Source organism: Balaenoptera physalus, assembly GCF_965194825.1.
Source record: "Balaenoptera physalus genome assembly, chromosome: 15".
Taxonomy (NCBI): Eukaryota; Metazoa; Chordata; class Mammalia; order Artiodactyla; family Balaenopteridae; genus Balaenoptera; species Balaenoptera physalus.
Window position 1 is genome coordinate 46,298,211 of NC_138894.1, and position 24,967 is coordinate 46,323,177.

The following is a 24,967-nucleotide window of genomic DNA, read 5'->3' on the forward strand; positions in this document are numbered from 1 at the left end:
TTCTAGCTCTTGGCAATTCTAAATAAAGCCACTGTAAAGATATGTGTGAAATGATCTGTATGGTAAGTAAACATTTAATGCTATAAGAAACAGCTAAACTGTTTTCCCAAGTAGCCATTCCCTTTTGCATCCTTACTAGCTATATACGAGAGTTCCAGTTGCTCTATATTCTTGCCAGCATATTTAAAAAACTTTTTTAGCTGCAGAGCAACTAAGCCCGTGTGCCACAACTACTGAGCCTGCCTGTGCTCTAGAGCCCTCAAGCCACAGCTACTGAAGCCTGCACGCCTAGAGCCCGTGCGCTCCACACAAGAGAAGCCACCGCAATGAGAAGCCTGCGCACCACAATGAAGAAGAGCCCCCGCACGACACAAATAGAGAAAGCCCGCGCGCAGCAACGAAGACCCAACGCAGCCAAAACAAAACAAGACAAAACAAAACTTTTCTAGGCATTCTAGTAGGTGTATAGTGGTATCTTGTTGAGGTGTTAATTTACATTTCCCTAATGACTAATGATGTTGCATCTTTTCCTGTGCTTATTTGCCACCTATATCCCTTCTTTCTGAAGTGTATGGTTAATCTTTTGCCCACTTATTGTCACTGGATTGTTTATTTTATTATTGAGTTTTGAGAATTCTTTATATATTTTGGATACAAATCCTTTACCAGATAAATATTTTACACATATATTCTCATAGCTTATGGCTTGTCTTTTCATTCTCTTAATAATGTCTTTCAAAAATAAGTTTTAAATTTTGATGAAGTCCAATTTGCCAATTTTTTTCTTTTATGGATAATGCTTTTTGGTGTGGTAGCTAAGAAATATTTGCCTAACCCATGGTGATAAAGATTTTTTTCCTGTGTTTTCTTCTTGTAGGGAAGTAAATTTTTAAATAAAAGAATTAGGGGCAAGTGTAACTGTGAATACATAATACTGGTACTAATGACGATACATAATGTTATGACTAACATGTAATTCCGTAAGAGTACAGGTATTTCTTGTGATCATTTTCAGCAAGATAACATCTTATTTTAAAGATAACGTCTAAGCAGTGCATGCAGAGTTGATGAAAATTAGCAACTTCCAGGGGGTCACCCTCTGGACAGTCTGCAGTGCAGAGTTAATCTGCTCTTGGTTGGACATTACACTTTCAGTAACAACGTACTTTACTATGTGTGTTATAGAGAGGACCTATGGACTGTAAGAGGTGGTGAAAAACTTACGTGAACAAACAGGCTAACTGGTACAGAATATAAAAAGACATAAAAAATTTATTCTTTTAAAATTATAAAGCATCTTTATACTTATGATGAAAATAAAGTAGGAAGGCATATCCAAGCAAGCACAGTACACGAGTAAATAATTCTTACTTCTTTTGCTTCCTTTGACTTGACTCGGTCCAGATCACCCAATCTCATCTTTACTAGGTGCCCTGTAATTTCAGACATCCGTCGTTGATCTGAAGGTAAAAATTAATAAACCTTACTTTTTATGAGGATGTTTTATTACTTTTATTTCTTAAAGAAGATTGCAATCATCAAGAGTTTATGAAAATATCATTGGATATTATTTATAGACACATACACCTATTTATCTTTGAAGTATTTTAGGCTGCAAGTGGCAAAATGGCTCATATACAGATAACTGTGCAGCTTTTAATATTACTGTAAGTCAGCCTAAGACATATTCAGCCTTCTTGAGAGTGGAAGTAGTGGGTGAAAGTCAGTCTGAGAGGTCTCAAAATGACAGATACATAAAACAACATATTATCTACTGGGATTGTCTAGTAATGAAACTCTGGTTGATGCCTAAGGGAATGTGCTAATTCTGGGCCTTATTCCAGTTGGAATCTTTAAAGCTATTCAGCATACTTCATAAAATAAAAGATTCCTATCATTGCTATTTAGACCTAATTTGTACATTACACAAATAATAAAACTTACCATCTTCTCTTTGCGCATCTTGGTTGAATCTCAAGGATCTTGTGGCATCCCACTTATTCTTCTGCATACTCACACTATTGAAAAAATTAAACAAAAGTCAGCACTGATGCTTTTACAGTGAACATCTGACTGGATTAAGGAGCAATACTCACATGAAAGGAGACACATCTCTAGAAGTTGACTAAAAAAAAGTAGACAACATTAAGGCCCAATTAGAACATATGTACTGATTAGCGTTATAGGTAATACAAAAAGAGTTTACATTTATTGGGTGAAAGATACTGTACCAAGAGCGTTACAAGCATTCTTTCACTGAAGCCTTGCAACTATCATGTGAGATAGGTGCTACTATTATCTCTATAATAAACAGCTTCAGAGAAGTTAAGAAACTTGTCCACAGAGAAACAGACCTAGAATTTGAACCCAGTTTTATTTGTCTGACCTGGAAGCCCCCCACCTCTATGCAATCTTTTAGAATTCACTCATTCTGTGCCTCTGGTCCTTAACATGGAGATGAACGTACAACCCGTCCAACATATATTGTGTGGAACTTGTTTGAACGCCAGCTTTTCACACATTTTTAGAATCTATAGTTTCTCTTTTAGCCAACTGTAGTTATACTGTTCTCTTATTCCTACCTGGCTTTTTACTCCTTCCTTTGAAGGCATGGGGAAATAAGAATAATTTTAAAAGGTCATAAAATATTTATTTTAAAAATTTAAAGCCTACTTATTTTTTGAGTAAGTAATACTGGTTCAAAATTCAAGAAGTACAAACAGCACATACAGTAAAAAGCCTCTGTCCCCCAGACATTCAGTTCCCTTCCTTAGAGGCAACTAATTTTATCAATTTCTTGTATAGCTTTCCACAGATATTTTATGGATATACAAGAAAATTCATATATATTCCTTCATCTATTCTACACAAATGGTAGCATAATATGCCACTATACATACTGCTCTGCACTTTTCCTTTTTTCTTTTTTTTTTAATTGAAGTATAGTTACTTTACAATGTTGTATTAGTTTCTGGCATAAAGTGATTCAGTTTTATATATATATATATATATATATATATTCTTTTTCACATTCTTTTCCATTATAGTTTATTACAAGACATTGAATATAATTCCCTGTGCTATACAGTAGGACCTTGTTGTTTATCTATTTTATATATAGTAGTAGTTTGTATATGCTAATCCCAAACCCCTAATTTCTCTCTCCCAAACTCACTTTCCTTTTTTCATGTGTCAATATACCTTAGAGATCTTTAATCTCGGTCTTTATAGTGATTCTTCACTCATTTTTACACTGCTAGCATTCCACTGTGACACTCATTACTCTTCTTTTTCGAATTTTTCCTGGCTGTACCTGCTTATTTCTCAATATGAACTTTAGAATAGTAATAGATAATTTAGTGTTACCTTCTCCAATGCCTTTTCTTTCTTCTGACCACAGGGTGAAGACATCTGCTTTTTTGGTTGTTTAGTGAATTTCTTTGGCTTCTCCTTTTTCCCTGATAACAGAAGGTCAATGTTATGAGCATAAGTCCCATATACTTTTCCCATGAACTTGTCACATTCAAACAATAAAACCACTGAAAAATAAAACATTGTTTTTAAAAACTAACAAATTACCTTGGGATAAAAAGTAAATATATGGAGAAATCAAACTAAAAGTGCTTTACAGAGGTTCATTTTAATTACTTTTCTTCTTTCTACTTGGTAAAAATCTTTGCAGAAAAAATGAGGGCAATGAATTCCAAGTGCCAGTGAAATTAAATACAGAAAAATGTTGGGGAAATTATCCATATTTCTTTCTCTGAATCTAATTTGACAGTGGAGTCACACCTCCTAATTCCAAATTTTTTATATAAAAAATAACTATAACCCAGAAAAACACAATCTGAGAATGGGAGGAGAGAAGAGCTCACAAAAAATCTTTAAAATGTCTTTTGTTCATGCAGGAGGTGGGCTATGAAGGTAAAAATGGAGGTAGAACATAAATGATCTTGTGAAGAACCAGATCTGGGACAAAGTATATTTGAAACTAAGGCATTCCTGCAGTCAGTATTCTGCTTTACTCTGGCTGACAGTTTAGTGGAGAAAGGAGAGAGGCAAAAAAGAGGGAGGGGAAAGAAATATTTCTCTAAAAACAACGATTGAAGGTTAAGAATAGCACATTAGATCATTGTTTCCCAAATGTCAATTATTTGTACACCACCTTCACACTTTTTGCTCTATCTTAAAAGGGAAACTTTATCACTACCATAAATGAAAAACCTGTAAAATGTGCTACATAGAAGATAATTTTGAAGATAACAGAATAAAGACAACACAACATCAATAATCTGGATAGATTGATTTGCCTGCTGGCAAGCCCTGAGCCCCTGACGTGTCTCTTTGTTAAAGTGGGAGATTTAAGTGTTATAAATTTCTAAAAGCCATGATAGGGTGGGACATATGATAATGGCAGTGTGAAAAGGTTGGACAATTCCTTCCCTAAAAACAGAACAAAAATATTATAAACAACCATCTGCAGGTACTGGGGAACAGTCAAAGGAAGATAGAAAGTTCAATGTTTACGTTTGAAAGATGCACGAGCTAAGAACTGTGAGTTTGTGGCTTTCTTGTCTGAGGGCACCTCCCCACCTCCCCAGTTCAGGGAGGAAAATTACAGCCTTGAGTTCTAGGGAGAAGATGATAAAGTTCGAAGCAACAGAGAAGCTGGAATTTTTTTTTTTGGCCGTGCCACGTGGCTTGTGGGATCTTAGTTCCCTGACCAGGGATTGAACCCATGCTCCCTGCAGTGGAAGCGTGGAGTCCTAACCACTGGACTGCCAGGGAATCCCCAAGAAGCTGGAAATTTAAAGGGGAAAATATGGAAGCAAGAAAGAGACTTGAGGTCTAAAATGTGAGTATAAACTACACCCAAATTTCTAGCTGAGTGTTAAACTCTGCAGGTATATGGGAGACCCGAGGAAGCCCAGCTAAAAAGGCAAGCAGAAACTAGGGTGGGGTGTTGATCCTTGCAAGACAGAACTGTTCTTTGTGAGACGTGGGAGTTTCTTGTGCCTTCTGACCGAATGATTTCCCCGAACTGCCTTTAGCTTGAGCTTCTAAGAGTCTTATAGGCTTGAGGTATCAGAGGTCAGACTTGGGAACTGGGAAAACAAGTAGGAATCTAGGAGGGAACCCAAAAAGCAAGGAAACCACTAAGCAGGTGAGCCCCCAAATCTGAATATAAATTCTGTCCAAATCCTTGGCTGACTACTAAATTACACAGGCTGGTGTGGCCCCTGGGGGGGGGGCAGGCTAACGTAGTAGCAGTCAGCAGCCAAAAAACCTATGAAAAACACCATCCACTGCATACCAGCCAGGAGACGGATTTTGCAGTTTGGCTCCAGCAGGTTAATTGCTTACTAGAACAAAAATCCCAACAATCCTCAGAAGAACAAAAGAGATTTCAGAGTTGCACAAAGATAATGTACGATGTCCAGTTTTCACTGAAAAGTTATGAGATAAAGAAAGTGAAAAGAAAAGAAACAGAAAACACTCAGAAAAGAAACAGTCAATAGCAACTGATTCTGAGAGGGCCAGCATGTTGGACTTAGGAGACAATAACTTCAAAGCAACTATAAATATGTTCAAAGGAAAAATGGTAGTATTGAGTAAGCACATAGAGAATCTCAACAGAGAAACATAAAGTATGAAAGAACCAGGGGGAAATTCTAGAGCTGAAAGGCACAATAATTGAAATGAAAAAATGTACCAGATGGGCTCAAGAGAAAATGTGAAATGGCAGAAAAATGAATCAGTGAATGTGAAGTTATCAAAAGGTCATAGGTGTACTGGAGCTCCAGAAAACGACTGAGAGAAAGGGGCAAAAAACATAAAGAAATAACGATTGTAAGATAACATTAATTTACAGATCCAAGAAGGTCAACAAATCCCAAGTAAGATAAACACAAAGAAAGTCACATCTAGGCATATCATAGTTAAGCTTCTAAAAGTTAAAGATAAAAAGAAAATCTGGAAAGCAGCATGATTAAAAGTGCACATTACATACAGAGGGGAACAATTTTATCACAATGACTGACTTCTCATCAGAAACAATGGAGGCCAGAAGACACTGAAATGACATATATTTATTTTTTAACTCTGGCCAATATTATGTTTAATGGTTAAACACTAAAGGCATTATCATTGAATAAAGAACAAGACAAGAATGAAAACTACCACCACTGGAAATTTTAGCCTCTGTAAAAAACAAGGAAAAAGAATGAGATATATGAGACCAATTTTATCAAAATGACTGACTTCTCATCAGAAACAATCAAGGCCAGAAGACATTGAAACGTCATTTAAAGTGCTAAAAGAAAAAACAGTTATTAACAAAGAATTACATATCAAGAAAACTGTACTTCAAAAACAAAAGCAGGGACTTCCCTGGTGGCGCAGTGGTTAAGAATCCGCCTGCCAGTGCAGGGGACACGGGTTCGAGCCCTGGTCCGGGAAGATCCCACATGCCTCGGAGCAGCTAAGCCTGTGCGCCACAACCACTGAGCCTGCGCTATAGAGCCCGTGAGACACAACTACTGAGCCCGCGTGCCACAACTACTGAAGCCCGCGTGCCTAGAGCCCGTGCTCTTCAACAAGAGAAGCTGCCGCAATGAGAAGCCCACGCACCGCAATGAAGAGCAGTCCCCGCTCGCCCCAACTAGAGAAAGCCCGCGTGCAGCAACGAAGACCCAACGCAGCCAAAAATAAACAAATAAATAAATTAAAAAAAAAAAAACAAACCAAAAGCAAGGGGCTTCCCTGGTGGCGCAGTGGTTGAGAATCCGCCTGCCAATGCAGGGGACACGGGTTCGAGCCCTGGTCCAGGAAGATCCCATATGCCGCGGAGCAACTAAGCCCATGTGCCACAACTACTGACCCTGTGCTCTAGAGCCCGGGAGCCACAACTACTGAGCCCGTGTACTGCAACTACTGAAGCCCATGCGCCTAGAGGCTGTGCTCTGCAAGAGAGAAGCCACCACAATGAGAAGCCCGTGCACCACAAAGAAGAGTAGCCCCTGCTCACCACAATTACAGAAAGCCCGTGAGCAGCAACGAAGACCCAACATAGCCAAAAATAAATTAATAAAATTAATAAATTTTTTTTTAGACAATGATATGGATTTTCTCCTTTATTCTGTTAATATGGTGAAATGTATTTCCAAATGTAAAACCAAATTTGCATTCCTGATATAAACATTACTTGGTCAATTACTTGATATATTAACCTTTTTTTTTTTTTTACTGGATTTTATTTGTTAATATATAAAAGGTTTTTTTTTGATGATCATATGATTTTTATTCTTCAATTTGTTAATATGGTGTATCACATTGATTGATTTGCATATATTGAAGAATCCTTGCAACCCTGGGATAAATCCCAGTTGATCACAGTGTATGATCCTTTTAATGTGTTGTTCGATTCTGCTTGCTAGTATTTTGTTGAGGATTTTTGCATCTATATTCATCAGTAATATTGGTCTGTAATTTCCTTTTTTTGTAGTATCTTTGTCTGGTTTTGGTATCAGGGTGATGGTGGCCTCATAGAATGAGTTTGGGAGTGTTCCTTCCTCTGCAATTGTTTGGAAGAGTTTGAGAAGGATGAGTGTTAGCTCTTCTCTAAATGTTTGATAGAATTCACCTGTGAAGCCATCTGGTCCTGGACTTTTGTTTGTTGGAAGATTTTTAATCACAGTTTCAATTTCATTACTTGTGATTGGTCTGTTCATGTTTTCTATTTCTTCCTGGTTCAGTCTTGGAAGGTTATACCTTTCTAAGAATTTGTCCATTTCTTCCAGGTTGTCCATTTTATTGGCATAGAGCTGCTGGTAGTAATCTCTTATGATCCTTTGTATTTCTGCAGTGTCAGTGGTTACTTCTCCTTTTTCATTTCTAATTTTATTGATCTGAGTCCTCTCCCTCTTTTTCTTGATGAGTCTGGCTAATGGTTTATCAATTTTGTTTGTCTTCTCAAAGAACCAGCTTTTAGTTTTATTGATCTTTGCTATTGTTTTGTTTCTATTTCTTTTACTTCTGCTCTGATCTTTACGATTTCTTTCCTTCTGCTAACTTTAGGTTTTGTTTGTTCTTCTTGCTCTAGTTCCTTTAGGTGTAAGGTTAGATTGTTTATTTGAGATTTTTCTTGTTTCTTGAGGTAGGCTTGTATTGCTATAAACTTCTTAGAACTGCATCCCATAGGTTTTGGATCGTCGTGTTTTCATTGTCATTTGTCTCTAGGTATTTTTTGATTTCCTCTTTGATTTCTTCAGTGATCTCTTGCTTATTTAGTAATGTACTGTTTAGCCTCCATGTGTTTGTGTTTTTTACGTTTTTTTCTGTGTAATTGTTTTCTAATCTCATAGCATTGTGGTCAGAAAAGATGCTTGATATGATTTCAATTTTCTTAAATTTACTGAGGCTTGATTTGTGACCCAAGATGTGATCTATCGTGGAGAATGTTCCATGTGCACTTGAGAAGAAAGTGTAATCTGCAGTTTTTGGATGGAATGTCCTATAAATATCAATTAAATCTATCTGGTCTTTTGTGTCATTTAAAGCTTGTGTTTCCTTAGTAATTTTCTGTTTGGATGATCTGTCCAATGGTGTAAATGAGGTGTTAAAGTCCCTCACTATTGTTGTGTTACTGTCGATTTCCTCTTTTATAGCTGTTAGCAGTTGCCTTATGTATTGAGCTGCTCCTACGTTGGGTGCATATATATTTATAATTGTTATGTCTTCTTCTTGGATTGATCCCTTGATCATTATGTAGTGTCCTTCCTTGTCTCTTGTAACATTCTTTATTTTAAAGTCTATTTTATCTGATATGAGTGTTGCTACTCCAGCTTTCTTTTGATTTCCATTTGCATGGAATATCTTTTTCCATTCCCTCACTTTCAGTCTGTATGTGTCCCTAGGTCTGAAGTGGGTCTCTTGTAGACAGCATATATACAGGTCTTGTTTTTGTATCCATTCAGTGAGCCTGTGTCTTTTTGTTGGAGCATTTAATCCATTCAGGTTTAAGGTAATTATCGATATGTATGTTCCTATTACCATTTTCTTAATTGTTTTGGGTTTGTTTTTGTAGGTCTTTTTTTTTCTCTTGTGTTTCCCACTTAGAGAAGTTCCTTTAGCATTTGTTGTGGGGCTGGTTTGGTGGTGCTGAATTCTCTTAGCTTTTGCTTGTCTGTAAAGCTTTTGATTTCTCCATTGAATCTGAATGAGATCCTTGCTGGGTAGAGTAATCTTGGTTGTAGGTTCTTCCCTTTCATCACTTTAAATATGTCATGCCACTGCCTTCTGGCTTGTAGAGTTTCTGCTGAGAAATCAGCTGTTAACCTTAGGGGAGTTCCCTTGTATGTTATTTGTCGTATTTCCCTTGCTGCTTTCAATAATTTTTCTTTGTCTTTAATTTTTGCCAATTTGATTACTATGTGTCTTGGCATGTTTCTCCCTGGGTTTATCCTGTATCGTACTCTCTGCACTTCCTGGATTTGGGTGGCTATTTCCTTTCCCATGTTAGGGAAGTTTTCGACTATAATCTCTTCAAATATTTTCTCTGGTCCTTTCTCTCTCTCTTCTCCTTCTGGGACCCCTGTAATGCGAATGTTGTTCCGTTTAATGTTGTCCTAGAGGTCTCTTAGGCTGTCTTCATTTCTTTTCATTCTTTTTTTTTTTTTCTTTATTCTGTTCCACAGCAGTGAATTCCACCATTCTGTCTTCCAGGTCACTTATCCGTTCTTCTGCCTCAGTTATTCTGCTATTGATTCCTTCTAGTGTATTTTTCATTTCAGTTATTGTATTGTTCATCTCTGTTTGTTTGTTCTTTAATTCCTCTAGGTCTTTGTTAAACATTTCTTGCATCTTCTCGATCTTTGCCTACACTCTTTTTCCAAGGTCCTGGATCATCTTCACTATCATTATTCTGAATTCTTTTTCTGGAAGGTTGCCTATCTCCACTTCATTTAGTTGTTTTTCTGGGGTTTTATCTTGTTCCTTCATCTGGTACATAGCCTTCTGCCTTTTCATCTTGTCTATCTTTCTGTGAATGTGGTTTTTGTTCCACAGGCTGCAGGATTGTAGTTCTTCTTGCTTCTGCTGTCTGCCCACTCTAAATAAATTTATAAAAAAAAAACAAACAAAAGCAAGGGACTTCCCTAGTGGCACAGTGGTTAACACTCCATGCTCCCAATGCAAGGGGCCCCGGTTCGATCCCTGATCAGGGGACTAGATCCCACATACATACCTCAACTTAGAGTTCACATGCCACAACTAAGGAGCCCATGTGCCGCAATTAAGAAGCCAGTGAGCTGCAACTAAGGAGCCCTCGAGACGCAACTATGTAGCCCGCCTGCCGCAACTAAGAGCCAGTGCAACCAAATAAATAAATGTTAAAAAAAACCCACAAAAATAAAATAAAGACATTTTCAGATGAATAAAAATAAGAGAATTCACTAGTATATCTGCACTACAGGAAATAATGAAAGAAGTCTTTCAGAATGAAAGAAAATAACATCAGATGGTAACAAAGACACAGAGACAAATGATAAATAGAAAAGACTAATTGTATATATTTTCTTTTATTCTTCTCTAAATGACATATAACTGTGTAAAGCAAAAATATACATTTATGTATATAAATGTATATGTATATCATGATATATGATATTTATATACACATATATATGACAATAATCGCAGAAAGAAGGGGAAGAAAATGGAACTATATGTTATTTTAAGGTTCTTCTATTTTACCTGGAATAATTCATATTACCTTTAAGTAGACTGTGATAGGTTAAAGAGGCATGTTGTAATCTTTAGAACAAATGCAAAGAATATAACTGAAAAGCAAATAAAATAATTTAAATAATATCCTAAAATTATTTTCTTAGCACAAAAAAAGCAGGAAAGGCTAAACAGAGAAGCAAAACATCTGAAAAAATTAGAAAATGAATAGTAAAATGGCAGACCTGATACAACCATATCAATAAACACATTAAATATAAATAGAATAAATGTTCCAGTCAAAATGCAGAGATTGGGCTTCCCTGGTGGCGCAGTGGTTAAGAATCTGCCTGCCAATGCAGGGGACACAGGTTCGAGCCCTGGTCCGGGAAGATCCCACATGCTACAGAGCAAATAAGCCCATGTTCCACAACTACTGAGCCTGCGCTCTAGAGCCCACGAGCCACAACTGCTGAAGTCCACGTGCCTAGAGCCCGTGCTCCGCAACAAGAGAAGCCACCGCAATGAGAAGCCGCGTACTGCAACGAAGAGTAGCCCCCACTCGCCACAACTAGAGAAAGCCCGTGCACAGCAACGAAGACCCAACACAGCCAAAAATTAAAAAAAAAAAAAGCAGAGATTGTCAAACTAGATAAACAAGCAATTACCAACAATATGCTATCTACAAGATACACAATTTAAATTTTATTTATTCATTTATTTTTGGCTGTTTGGGTCTTCGTTGTTGCGTGCGGGCTTTCTCTAGTTGAGGCGAGTGGGGGCTACTCTTCGTTGTGGCGTGTGGTCTTCTCATGGTGGTGGCTTCTCTTGTTGCGGGGCACAGGCTGTAGGTGTGAGGGCTTCCGTAGTTGTGGCACGCAGGCTTCAGTAATTGTGGCACGCGGGCTTCAGTAGTTGTGCCTTGTGGGCTCAGTAGTTGTTGCTCACGGGCTCCAGAGCGCAGGCTCAGTAGTTGTGGCGCATGGGCTTAGTTGCTCCGCGGCATGTGGGATCTTCCCGGACGAGGGCTTGAACCCGTGTCCCCTGCATTGGCAGGTGGATTCTTAACCACTGCACACCCAGGGAAGTCCCCACACTTTAAATTTAAAAACATGAAGAAGTTCAAAATAAAAGGATAGAAAAAGATATGTCATCCAAATGGTAAACAAAAAAAATCCAGAGTGATTATGTTAATATTAAACAAAACAGACTTTAAGACAAGCAGTTTTACTATAGACAAGGAGGGGTACATCATGATAAAAGAGTCAATACACTATAAATGTATATGTGCCTAATTACAAAGCTGTAACACATACACAAAGCAAAAACTGACAGACTTGAAAGGAAAAATACGTAAATTAACAAGCATAGCTTGAGATTTCAATACTACTCTCTTAGTAATTGATAGAACAAGTAGTCAGAATATGATTAGAGAAGACTTGTACCAGAAAATCAAACCAACTTGACCCTACATTTAAAGACTACTCCACCTATAACAGCAGAATTCACATTGTTTTCATGCACATCTGGAACATGTGTCAATAAAATTTAGAAGATGAAACCACAGAGTACATTTTCCGACCATGATGGAATTAAATTAGAAACCGACAATTGAAAAGTATCCAGAAAAATCTGAAAATATTTGGAAATTAAACACATTACTAAACAACACATGGGTCAAAGACAAAATCATAAGGGAAATTAGAAAATATTTCGTACTGAATATAAATGAAAAAAAGATATATCAAAATCTGTGAATACTTAAAAGCACTGCTTAGAGTGAACCTTGTAGCTTTAAATGCTTATACTAGAAAAGAAGTAAAAAACCAATGATTTAAGTTTCCACTTTAAGAAGCTAAAAAAAAAGAGGAAATTAAGTCCAAAGTAATTACAAGGAAGGAAATAGTAAATATAAGAGTGAAAATCAATGGAATATAAAATAGACAAACTATAGAGAAAGTCAATGAAATCAAAAGCTGGTTCCTTGAAAAGATCAATAAAACTAATAAACCCCTAGCTAAACTGACCAAGAAAAAGAGATAAAGCACAAATTATCAATATCAGGAATGAAAGAGGGACATCACTAGAGATCCTTCAGACAGAAAAGGATAATAAGAAAATACCATGAGCAACTTTATGCCAATAAATTTGACAACTTGGATAAAATAGACACATTCCTTGAAAGAAATTATCAAAACATTCAAGAAGAAATAGAAAACCTGAATAGCACTATATTAATTAAAGACCTTAATTGATAATTAAAAAGCTTCCTATAAAGAAAACTTCAGGTCCAAATGCGTTTACTGCTGAATTTCACCACACTTTTAAGGGACAAAGAATACAAATACTACACAAATTCTTTCAGAAAAGAGAAGTGAACATTTTCCAACTCATTTTATGAGGTATTAACTTGATAACAAACTTGAAGAAGACATAACAAAAAAACTACAGACAAATATCCCTCATGAACACAAACAAAAAATCTTTAACAAAATACAAGCAAGTCCAATACAGTGACACATAAAGAGAAAAACACCTCACGACCAAGTGGAGTTTACATTGGAAGACTGATGTAACACTTGAAAAATCAATGTAATTCATCATATTGATATAATAATGGAGAAAAACTATATTATCATCCCAGGAGATGGAGAAAAAGCATTTGACAAAATTCAACACCCATTCATGTGGCAAACTAGAAATAGAAAGGAACCTCCTCAACCTGAGAAAGGACGTTTATGAGAAGCCAACAACTAACGTTACGTACTTAATGGTTAAAGATTGAGGGGACCTCCCTGGAGTCCCAGTGGTTAAGACTTCTCCTTCCAGTGCAGAGGGTGTGGGTTTGATCCCTGGTCGATGAGCTAAGATCCCACAAGCCTTGAGGCCAAAAAAACCAAAACATAAAACAGAAGCAATACTGTAACAAATTCAATAAAGACTTTAAAAATGGTCCACATCAAAAAAAAATCTTTACAAATATAAAGATTGAATGCTTTCCCCCTAAGATAAGGAACAAGGCAAGGATGTCTGTTCTCACCACTTCTATTCAATATCAGGTCCTAACCAACGCAAAAAGGCAAGACAAAGAGATAAAAGGCATACATACTGAAAGGAATCTAATAAGCAAAGAAAAATTAAGTCAATTTAGCAAGGTCATAGAATACAAAGTCAATATACAAAGACCAGCTGTATTTCAATATTACCATTAATGAACAATTGGAAAATTTAAAAAACCTACTTCCATTTATAAAAGCATAAGAAAATACTTAGGAACAAATTTAACAAAAGATGTTACGTTTGCATAGTGAAACTACAAAACATGATTGAGAGACATTAAAGAAGACTTAAATAAATGGAGAGACAGTCCGTGTTCATGGACTGGAAGACTTGCCATTGGCAAAAAAAAAGAGCAACATACAGCTTCAACACAATTCCAATAAAAATTCCAGCAATATCTGTGTAGAAATATCCACACTCATTCTAAAATGTATAGGAAAAGCAAAGCACCTAGAAATACCAAAATAATCTAAGACAAGAGAACAGTTTTGGAGGACTCACACCACTAGATTTCAAGAGTCACTGAAAACTACAAAAATTAAGACAGTGTGACATTGATATACTGATGTAAAGACAGAAGAATCAATGGAAGAGAACAAAGTTCAGAAGTAGATCCATATGTAATGGTCAACTGATTCTTTAACAAAGGTGCTAAAGTAATCCAATGGGGAAAGAACAGTCTTTTCAACAAATGGTACTAGGACAACTGGCTATGCCTATGGAAAAAAAAAGGAATCTTGACTCTTACCTCACACCACACACAAAAATTAACCTGGAAGGGATTGTATGCTTAAATATAAGAGCTTAAGTCATAGAACCTTTAAAAGAAAACATAGAAAATCTTTGTGACTTTGGGGTAGCCAAAGATTTCCTAGCTAGTAAAGCCTGAAACATAAAAGGAAAGCTAAAAAATTATAGTTCACAAAATTAAAAACTTTTGTTTTCAAAAGACAATGTTAATAAAAGTAAAAGGCAAGTCATAGACTAGGGAAAAATATCTGCAAAACATATGGACTTGTATCCACAAATATATAAAGAACTCTTACAATTCAATAAGGCAAGCAATTCAATTAAAAAAGATTTAAGGCAAAGATTTAAACAGACACTTCACAAAAGAGACATATAAATGACCAAGAAGCACATGAAAAGATGTGTAGAATTACACACGCACTAGAATGCCTAATATTAAAAAAAAACCACAATAATACCAAGTATTGGTACAAATGTGTAGTGACTGGAACTCTCATACACTGCTGGTGGGATGCAAAATGGTAGTCACTTTGCAAAACAGTTTGGCAGTTTCTTATAAAGTTAAACATACACTTAGCATGTGACCCAGCAATTCCACTCCTAGGTATCTACCCAAGAGAAATGAAAACATATGTCCACACAGACTTTTACGCAAATGTTCACAGCAGCATTATTCATAACAGCCAAGAACTGAAAAGAACCCAAATGTCCATGAAATGGTGGATGGATGAACAGATTATGGTATATTTCTACAATGGAACACTACTCTGCAATAAAAAGGAACAAACTACTGATACACACAACAAATGGATGAATCTCAAAAACATCATACTAAGTGAAAGAAGCCAGAAACAAAAGGCTATTCATGATTCCATTTATATGAGATCTTAGAAAAGGTAAACCACAGTGACAAAAAGCAGATTAGTGGTTGCCTGGGATTGGGAGTGGGGAAAGGAAACTGAGTGAAAAGGGTTAAAAGGAAACTTTCTGGAGTGATATTCTAGGTCTTGATTTTGGTGGTGGTTATATGACCATGCTTAAACTCATCAAAGTGTACACTTAAAAATGAATGAATTTTATTACATGTAAACTATACCTCAATCAACTGTGAAACACACACACACACACACACACACACAACATAGTAGCATTTTCTCCTTCACTAATTAGTATTGAAAAATAATTGATAAATGACTAGTTTTTTCATTAGGGGAGTTCAACATGTAAAGAAAAATTATATAAAACTTAGAAATAAGACAAAGGGAAGACTGCATGTCCTTTAAGTGATATATTGGAGGACTGCTTACTTAATCCTCTAAGAGAATGTCCTTATGTTTGACTTTCCTGTCTACTATTGATTGAAGGCCCAGATGCTGTGAAGTTTCACGTTACCTTACAAATTTTTCTAATAGAAATGCAAATGATTTCTGTCTAATAGAAAAGATAACCCCGGGACTTCCCTGGTGGTCCAGTGGTTAAGACTCTGCGCTTCCACTGCAGGGGGCACGGGTTCGATCCCTGGTTGGGGAACCAAGATCCCGCATGCCGCGTGTCGGAGCCAAAAAAAGGAAAAAAGGAAAACAAAGATAACCCCAGTGGTTATGGGTTTATTGCCTTGTATGACATTAATCAGTTTTGTATCTAATTTGCAATCTTTTTTTAACATTCTTTTTTCAAATGCCTACAAATACCTGAGCCTTCAAATGCTTAACCCTAATCCTAACTTTCCCTGCTATTTCTCTCACTAATGGGTTGAAAAATTTTGACACAAGTTCATTCTATAGGTGTATAAGGTTATGGCTTTAACTTAAAAAATCATACTTTGATGACTATTATTTAATGCTTCATTTGAGTGTCACTTCAAATCATCTCAGGTACAATGAGATAGTCACACATTTTGAGAAACCCATTAGGTTACACCTGAAATGAAAACTCGGAAGATTATTTTAGTATACTGCACTTTTTAAAAAAAATAATTTTATGAGTATTCTGTGTTAGTGTCAGGGTTAGGGAATCTTGATGAAGCCTCTATTATTTATTTTTTCCACGTTGTAACCTACCATGTAGACTTATAAAGCCAATTCTTCATCCCTTGCATTAAATCCTTTGGAATATACCCTCCTCATAAAAGTGAGACTTGATTTTTAACTTAGAAATCCATACTTTGTTTCTTGGATACTTCTTCTTCATCTCCAATTTCATCTTCAGTGACCTCAGACCCAGTGGTATATTCTTCTTCTTCTGAAAATAATGACTGTTGTTTCTGAATTAAAAAAACAAATACATCGTATTAAAACTGTATATTATCACATCACCAATGAATTCTTTCAAACACACCCATCTAAATTTATTTTGGATGAATGAGCCAAACAAGAACTGATAAAATGACCACTGTCTAGCACAACTTTCAGGAAATGGATGTAAGAATTTCTACATTTAGGACAGGATAGCATTACATTAAATATTTTAAAAATTTATTTCCTTCACAGATTCTAGCAGAGTGATGGGCACATTATAAGTACTCAGTATTTGTTGAACTGCACTTCTATCACTCAATTGAAAGTATTTTCCTTGATATTAAGATTAAATTAGGGACTTCCCAGGTGGTCCAGTGGTAAAGAATACGCCTTCCAATGCAGGGGGATGCGGGTTCGATCCCTGGTCAGGGAACTAAGATCCCACATGCCGTGGGGCAACTAAGCCCACGTGACACAACTACTGAACTCATGCGCCTCAACTAGAGAGTCTGCGTGCCGCAAACCAGAGACCACGCTCTCTGGAACCCACGTGCCACAACTACAGAGCCCATGTGCCCTGGAGCCTGCGTGCCACAACTAGAAAAGAGAAAAAAAAAAAAACCCCACATGCCGCAACTAGAGAGAAGCGCGCGCAGCACAACGAAAAATCCCCTCATGACTCAACGAAGATCCCACGTGCTGCAACTAAGACCCGATGCAGCCAAAAATAAATAAATAAACCTAAAAAAAAAAGATTAAAATACACTAATTGCCAATATGAATGTAGTCTCATAAACAAGTAAATGTGCACATTCTCTGGGTGAATGTGGCACTGGATTATCTGAACGTATCGGCATCAGTTTCCTCCATCTATCTACCCTACTGTCTGTTATCACTGATACAAATTTCTATTCCATTCTTGTGAATACTGGTGGCAGATAGCATAGTAATGGCAAATAGGTAAAAAACAACAAAAAAATCAATAAATCAATCAAACAACCAAATAATTGGAACTTAATTGATATGTTGTTTTGTTCAATGTTCTAAATGTGACTTAAAAGTGACTTTAAAAAAGTCATTTAAGAAAACTTATGGATGATGCAGCCAGATAATGGAGTATATGTCTGTTTTAAACAATGACTTTTTAATAAGTGTGAAATTACAGAAGCTGAAAAGGATGATATACATTTAACTAAAATCTATAAAATTAGATACTCATGAGATTCTATTAAACTGAACTTTGATTTAGGAAGAAAGAGATTCATGAAAGTGAAATATAGTTGCTCACTTACCAGCTGCAGTGTCCAGTTTTTCAGTGATAAGAACTATAAAAAAGACAAAGGAATAAGAGATTAATATATCTGCATCTACCCAGATTGCAGCTCCTTATTTTCATATGGATATTGTAGAAGAGTTGGAAAAAGTTTAAAAAGTTCATTCCCTTCTAGGTTGAAACATAATTTTAAACTCATCTAAAAATGATATAGTACAATCTTTTGTATTCCCTGCCCAGAAAAAATGTGTATGTCTACAAAAAAGAAAAAAAAAAAATCAACATTTCCTAGGGTCATTTCCAAAGGACAAGTAAATCACATATAGAGATAATATAATTTTATATTGTGAATTATTTCAATCACTTTTTAATGTTTATATTCTATTATAAATTAAGGAACCAGATTATATATGGATATTCAAGAAATCTAATTTGCTATTTTGTATATAATTTATAAATAAATGTTAGTAATTAAACACAGCCATCTAAAGTTTATAATGCATTTTACATGGAATATTTCACTTTCTCAAGTAAATGCTACTTCAACTAACACAGACAGGAAGTTCACAGGCAAACAGAGACTCCCTGGCTGTTAGTAACAGGAATCAAAGGAATCAAAGCTTTCCAGTCACCTTGAAAATATCTCAGTTTTGAAACACTGGAAAAACTAAATGCATTACTGAATACAATTAACAAAAAGAATTTCATACCAAAAAAATGTTTACAGGACTAGGAGGGGATAAAATAATCCCATTCATACTATCTTCATTTCTCAAATCATTATTTGTCCATAATAAACCCTGAAGACTATATTTTTCCCCCAAATTTAAGTTGATTAATTATTAATTCTTTGAGTGCAAGGAATGTATCATCCTTATAGTCCTGTTAACTCAGCATAATACCTTGTTATGAGAGTTAATGCATATTAATGGCAAATTTCAATATTAATTTAAACCGATCAAATTTCTGTCAAAGATTAAATATTATCAATTGTTTTTATAAATAAAGAATAAATGAAGCAAGCTACTTACAGCATTGAGCTCCCCACTCTTGGGGCCCCATGGTGTATTTGGCTCCAGTAAAACATCACAGTCTAGACCCTTTTCATCACAGGGACCACCAGAATCACTTGAAAGGAAAAGACATTTTATGGAGAAGTGTTCAATTTAAGATTTTTTTTTTTGGCCTTGCTGCGCAGCTTGCAGGATCTTAGTTGCCCAACCAGGGATCAAACCTGGGCCCTGCCAGTGAAAGCTGCCGAGTCCTACCCACTGGACCGCCAGGGAATTCCCCAATTTCTTAAGAATTTAAATGTAAACAGTATCTTTTCTTATTGCAAATGTTTTATAAATTGCTCTTTAGAAATACAGTTCTTGAGTATAAGGTATGCCACTTCAACATTTACATTTCTTAATGCATCTAGTGACTCCCCCAGCATAAGTCACTCCATATGGGGGGAAGCACCACTATACTCCCTCCAAGCATTGTACCTGCCAGGTGGTGAAACAGGCTGCTATGGTGGATACTGCTTTGAGAACAGCTTTTATTAGAGAGTCCTCCTACCCGCAACCTGACAGCCTGCTGCAACTGTAAAATGATGGAAGTGACTTCATTAATTACTGAATCCAAGGAGTTCAAATTTATGCAAAGATAACCTCAACCATCAATTTTTTTTTCTAGTTCCATCAGTTAGCTAAGATGGGCTTCAGTAACTTGGAATTTTTTAAATCCTCTAAAATTGTTGTGTGGGCCCCACCCTTTGAATCACCAGGAACTCCTATTATTAGTTTTTCTTCCCCTTGGACTTCCAATATTTAGAGGTTTTTTTTCTATCAAATGAACACCTGCTTGCTCTTATTGTAAGCTAACATATAATTTCAGCTAGGCTTTCTGAAATAACGAAAATGACTGCCATTACTGATTTGGGGAGGTACTGGGGGGTAGAGGATTCCAGGATGCGAACCATTGAATAAAGCCGCAGTACACCGTTTCCCCCACCTCACCTGACTGTATCTTTAGCAAAAGGCACAAGAATGACATCTTTGTGTTTCTGCAGATCATCCAGTATTCTGGCAGTTGGGCAGGACAGCAAATCTTCACCTTCACCTTGATCACGAAGAGCAACCATGTGGTCCTTCACTTTACAACCCTGTCACATAAAAGACTAAATTTGAGAGGTTGGTTCATTATAGAAACATTCCTTTAAAGACGGCTGTATGTTTCTGTTCTTCTTTGCCCCGTCATACCATCCTACTAACAATTTTACACCTTTCTCAGTATCTCAAAAAATAATATTCATACAGAAAAGAGCATGAAACATAAATGTATACCTTAACAAATAACCATGTAACACTATCCACACTAAAAAACAGAATATTGCCAATACTCCAGGATTCCTCTTGGGCCCATTCCCAACCATAATTGCCGCCTCCATCCTCCCCAAAGGATAACCTCTACCTCGACTTTTATGGTTCTCACTTTCTTGCTTTTACCTTTTACCACTTGAGAATGTATTCCTAAACACTACAGTTTCGTTTGTCTCATTTGTTTGTTGTTTTTTTTTTTGAAATAAATTTATTTATTTATTGGTTGCATTGGGTCCTCGCTGCCGCACACGGGCTTTCTCTAATTGTGGCGAACGGGGGCTACTCTTCGTTGCGGTGCGCAGGCTTCTCATTGCAGTGGCTTCTCTTGTTGTGGAGCACAGGCTCTATGTGCACGGGCTTCAGTAGTTGTGGCACATGGGCTCAGTAGTTGTGGCTCATGGGCTCTAGTGCTCAGGCTCAGTAGTTGTGGCCCATGGGCTTAGTTGCTCCGCGGCATGTGGGATCTTCCCGAACCAGGGCTCGAACCCGTGTCCCCTGCATTGGCAGGTGGATTCTTAACCACTGCGCCACCAGGGAAGTCCCATCTCATTTGTTTTAATACTATGTTTTTGTGATTCAACCATGTTACTACATGTAACTAACATTTGCTTTAATGGACAGTATGCCATTGTATGAATAATCACAATTTGCTTATCTATTCTACAGCTGGTGGATGGGTTATTTCCAGTTTGGAACTAGTCCAAGTAGTAGTATTATGAACATTCTTTTACATGTTTCCTGATGCACAAGTGCTCATGTATACCAAATTAAATTACTATCAGCAGTGTATGAGAGTTCTCATTACTCTATGTTCTTGATAACACTTAGTGAGACATTTTAATTGTAGTCATTCTGGTGAGCATGTAGTGGTATCTGTGGTTTTAATTTGCATTTCCCCAATTAAAAATGAGGTTGAGCTCCTTTTCATGTTTACTGAACAGCAAGGAACTTTCTGGTGTGAAGTTCCTATTGTCGTTTTCTTATTAATTTGTACAAGTCAAAAAAAATCTTAATATGAACCTTGTATGGATATGTGTTGCTAATAACTGGTCCCACCTGTGAGTTTGTCTCCTCAGTTTCAGTTTATTTAATGTAGTTAATGTACTTGAATTTAAAATCTCTCCCTTTATGGTATTATCTTTTAATAGCTTTATTAGTTTTTTGTTCTTTTTTGGCCACCCTGCACGGCTTGCGGGATCTTAGCTCCCTGACTAGGGATCGAACCCGCTCCCTCGGCAGTAAGAGCACGAAGTCCTAACCACTGGACTGCCAGGGAATTCCCAGCTTTATTAGCTTTTGTTTCACATTTAGGCTTTTTTGGGGGAATAGTTTGGGCTATTTTTTCCCCATTTTGATATCCCAGTGTCCCAGTACCTCTTATTGGAAAGTCTATCATTTGCCCACTGCTCTGTAATGTCACCTCTGTCACAGTATCTAAGTAGCTTTGAGTACAGACATTCCTTGGTATCTGTGGGGGATCGGTTCTAGTAGTCCCCGTATATACCAAAATCCACAGATTCAACTAACCACAAATTATGTAGTACTACAAAGATGTAGTACGTCTTTATTTTTTTTAATTCATGTGTAAGTGGACCCACACGGTTCAAACCAGTGTTGTTCAAGGGTTAAACGTACTTCATTCTCTGCTACTTGTCCATCTGTTTAATCTTTATCAGTATCACTCTGTCTTAATTACCTAAGACATAATAAATTCTGATACTGAGCAGAGAAAGTACTTCTACCTTTGTGTTCTCTGAGAGTATCTTAGCTATTCTTGGCCCTTTGTATTTCCATAAATATTTCAGGATCAGCTTAGAAAAGTTCCTGATAAAAACCTGTTAGGATTTTTAGTGAGATCGCATGGATCTATATAGGTCAGTTTGGTGAACATTTATATCTTTACAATATTGAGTCTCTGAATCCATGGACATGGTATAAAAATCCATTTTTTAGTTTTATTTTCTCTGAATAATGTTTTATGTTTTCTATATAGAGTTCTTGTACTTTATTAGATTTATTCCTAGGTACTTATTTTTGAGGCTACTGTAAGCGGTTTCTTTTTATAAATTTCATTTTCTAATCTCATTGGTTTATAGAAATACAATTGATTTTTGTAAACGATTTTTAATAGATCAATCTTAAATTCTTACTAGTTCTAATGATTTGTCTGTAGATTCTTCAGGGTTTTCTACATTCACAATTATCATCTGCAAATTATGAGAGTTCCATTCAATCTCTATAACCTTTTAATTTCTTTTTCTTGTGTTAATATACTGTTCAGGACCTCCAGATCAATTTGAATAGAAGTATGTTGACAATGAGCATCCTTATCATGCTCCCAATTTCAAAGGAAAATTTTTCTACATTTCACTGTCAAGTGTGATATTTGCTGTAAGTTTTATATTATGCATCCTTTATTAGATTACATCATTTCCCTTTTATTTCTATTAGTAAGAATTTTAAATTTTTGTTTCTGCTTTTTTATCATTCCACTCATTCCCTTCACACACATTAATTCAGAAGTTATACACTCTTCTATGCTTTCAGTGGTTACCCTAGAACTTATAACATGTATCCTCGACTTATCAAAGTCTAATTTGTTAATACACTCCCTCAGGCAAGACCTTTTAAACTCCATTTCATCACTCTCCCAACTTATAGGCTATTATTATGGGTTTTAATATTATACACTAAAATGTATAGTATATAACAATTATTTTAAAATTATCTATATGATTAATGCAATTATACATTTACTACAAACACACACATAAAGCATTACCACTATTGTTTTACCATCATTGCTTCATACAGCTAATGTTCATTTAGATTTACCAATATATTAATTTCTTTCTTTGGTCTTCATTCCTTCCTGTATCTTGAGAACATCCATTAGTATTTCCTTTCTTTAAAAAAAAAAAATTTATTTATTTATTTGGCTGCACCGGGTCTTAGCTGCAGCACGTGGGATCTTTGTTGCAGCATGTGGGATATCCTTAGTTGTGGCACGTGGGCTCTTAGTTGCGGTATGTGGGATCTAGTTCCCTGACCAAGGATCGAACCCGGGCCCCCTGCATTGGGAGCGTGTAGTCTTAACCACTGGACCTCCAGGGAAGTCCCAGTATTTCCTTTTTAAAGAAGTTTGCTAGTTGCAAATCCTTTCAATTTTTCTTTGCCTAAAAAATCTTTATTTTGCTTTCATTCTCAAAGGATATTTAAGGAAGGCACAGATTTTCTAGATTATTAACTATTTCTTTTGTCACACTGCAGACCTAGTGGAGGGACTTCCCTGGTGGCGCAGTGGTTAAGAATCGCCTGCCAATGCAGGGGACACGGGTTTGAGTCCTGGTCTGGAAGATCCCACATGCCATGGAGCAACTAAGCCCATGCGCCACAACTACTGAACCTGCGCTCTAGAGCCCGCGAGCCACAACTACTGAGCCCGTGTGCCTAGAGCCCATGCTCCGCAACAAGAGAAGCCACCACAATAAGAAGACCGCGCACCACAACAAAGAGTAGCCCCTGCCCGCCGCAACTAGAGGAAGCCCGTGCGCAGCAACGAAGACCCAACACAGCCAAAAATAAATAAATAAATTTATAAAAACCAACAAAAAAGACCTAGTGGACTATACCTTGGCTTCCATTGCTATTGCTGAGATGTGAACTCTAATTATTGATGTTTTGAAGAGATTCTATACTTTTTCCCTCTGGTTGCTTTAAAAATGCTCTTTTTGTTTTCTGCAGTTTCACTATGATAGGTATGGGTATGATTTTTTTTTTTTCCTGAAAGACATTCTTTTTTTAAACTAAAAAAATGTTTTTTCTTCCAGTTTATTGAGACATAATTGACCTACAGCACTGCAGAAGTTTAAGGAATACAGCATAATGATTTGATTTACATACATTATTAAGTTATTATCACAATAAGCTTAGTGAACATCATCTCATATAGGTACAGAATTAAAGAAACAGAAGATTTTTTTCTCTTGGGACAAGAACTCTTAGGATTCACTCTCTTAACATTTATATATAACAGTTATATTTATCATGTTGTATATTACAGGATTTCTTATCTTATTGGGAGTCAATGAAATTCTTGAATCTATAAATTAGTATCTCTCAATAATTCTGAAATATCTTAGCCATTATCTCTTCAAATTTTGCCTCTGATCCATTCTTTTTCTCTTCTAAGGGTAAACCCCATTAAAAACTTAGACCTTCTCACACAAAAACACAAATACTGTATGATTCCACAATAGAGGTAGTCAACTTCATAGAGACAAAGTAGAGTGGTGGCTGCCAGGAGGCAATGGGAATTGTTCATTAGGTAGAGAGTTTCAGCTTTGCAAGAGGAAAGAGTTCTGGAGATGGGCTGCACAGCAACAGGAATATATTTAACATTACTGAACTGTACGCTTAAAACATGATGATGGGGACTTCCCTGGTGGCGCAGTGGTTAAGAATCCGCCTGCCAATGCAGGGGACACGGGTTCAAGCCCTGCTCCAGGAAGATCCCACATGCCGCGGAGCAACTAAGTGCGTGCGCCACAACTACTGAG

General features: G+C 36.5%; 1 protein-coding gene across 4 annotated transcripts in view; it reads right to left on the bottom strand.

Annotated features, from left to right (window-relative positions):
* SANBR (SANT and BTB domain regulator of CSR) overlaps positions 1-24,967 on the bottom strand; it is a 66,091-nt gene that overhangs the window by 2,820 nt on the left and 38,304 nt on the right. For 2 of the 4 annotated variants that reach the window (XM_082426617.1, XM_082426616.1), the window contains 9 exons: positions 20,046-20,191; positions 19,074-19,170; positions 18,062-18,094; positions 16,696-16,795; positions 3,367-3,458; positions 2,583-2,600; positions 2,097-2,125; positions 1,945-2,018; positions 1,372-1,460 (listed from right to left, as the gene is read on the bottom strand). In XM_082426617.1, coding sequence (XP_082282743.1) covers positions 1,372-1,460; positions 1,945-2,018; positions 2,097-2,125; positions 2,583-2,600; positions 3,367-3,458; positions 16,696-16,795; positions 18,062-18,094; positions 19,074-19,170; positions 20,046-20,191 — 678 coding nt within the window. The remainder of the gene's footprint in view (positions 1-1,371; positions 1,461-1,944; positions 2,019-2,096; positions 2,126-2,582; positions 2,601-3,366; positions 3,459-16,695; positions 16,796-18,061; positions 18,095-19,073; positions 19,171-20,045; positions 20,192-24,967) is intronic. The other 2 variants (XM_082426618.1, XM_082426619.1) reach the window with 1 other exon arrangement.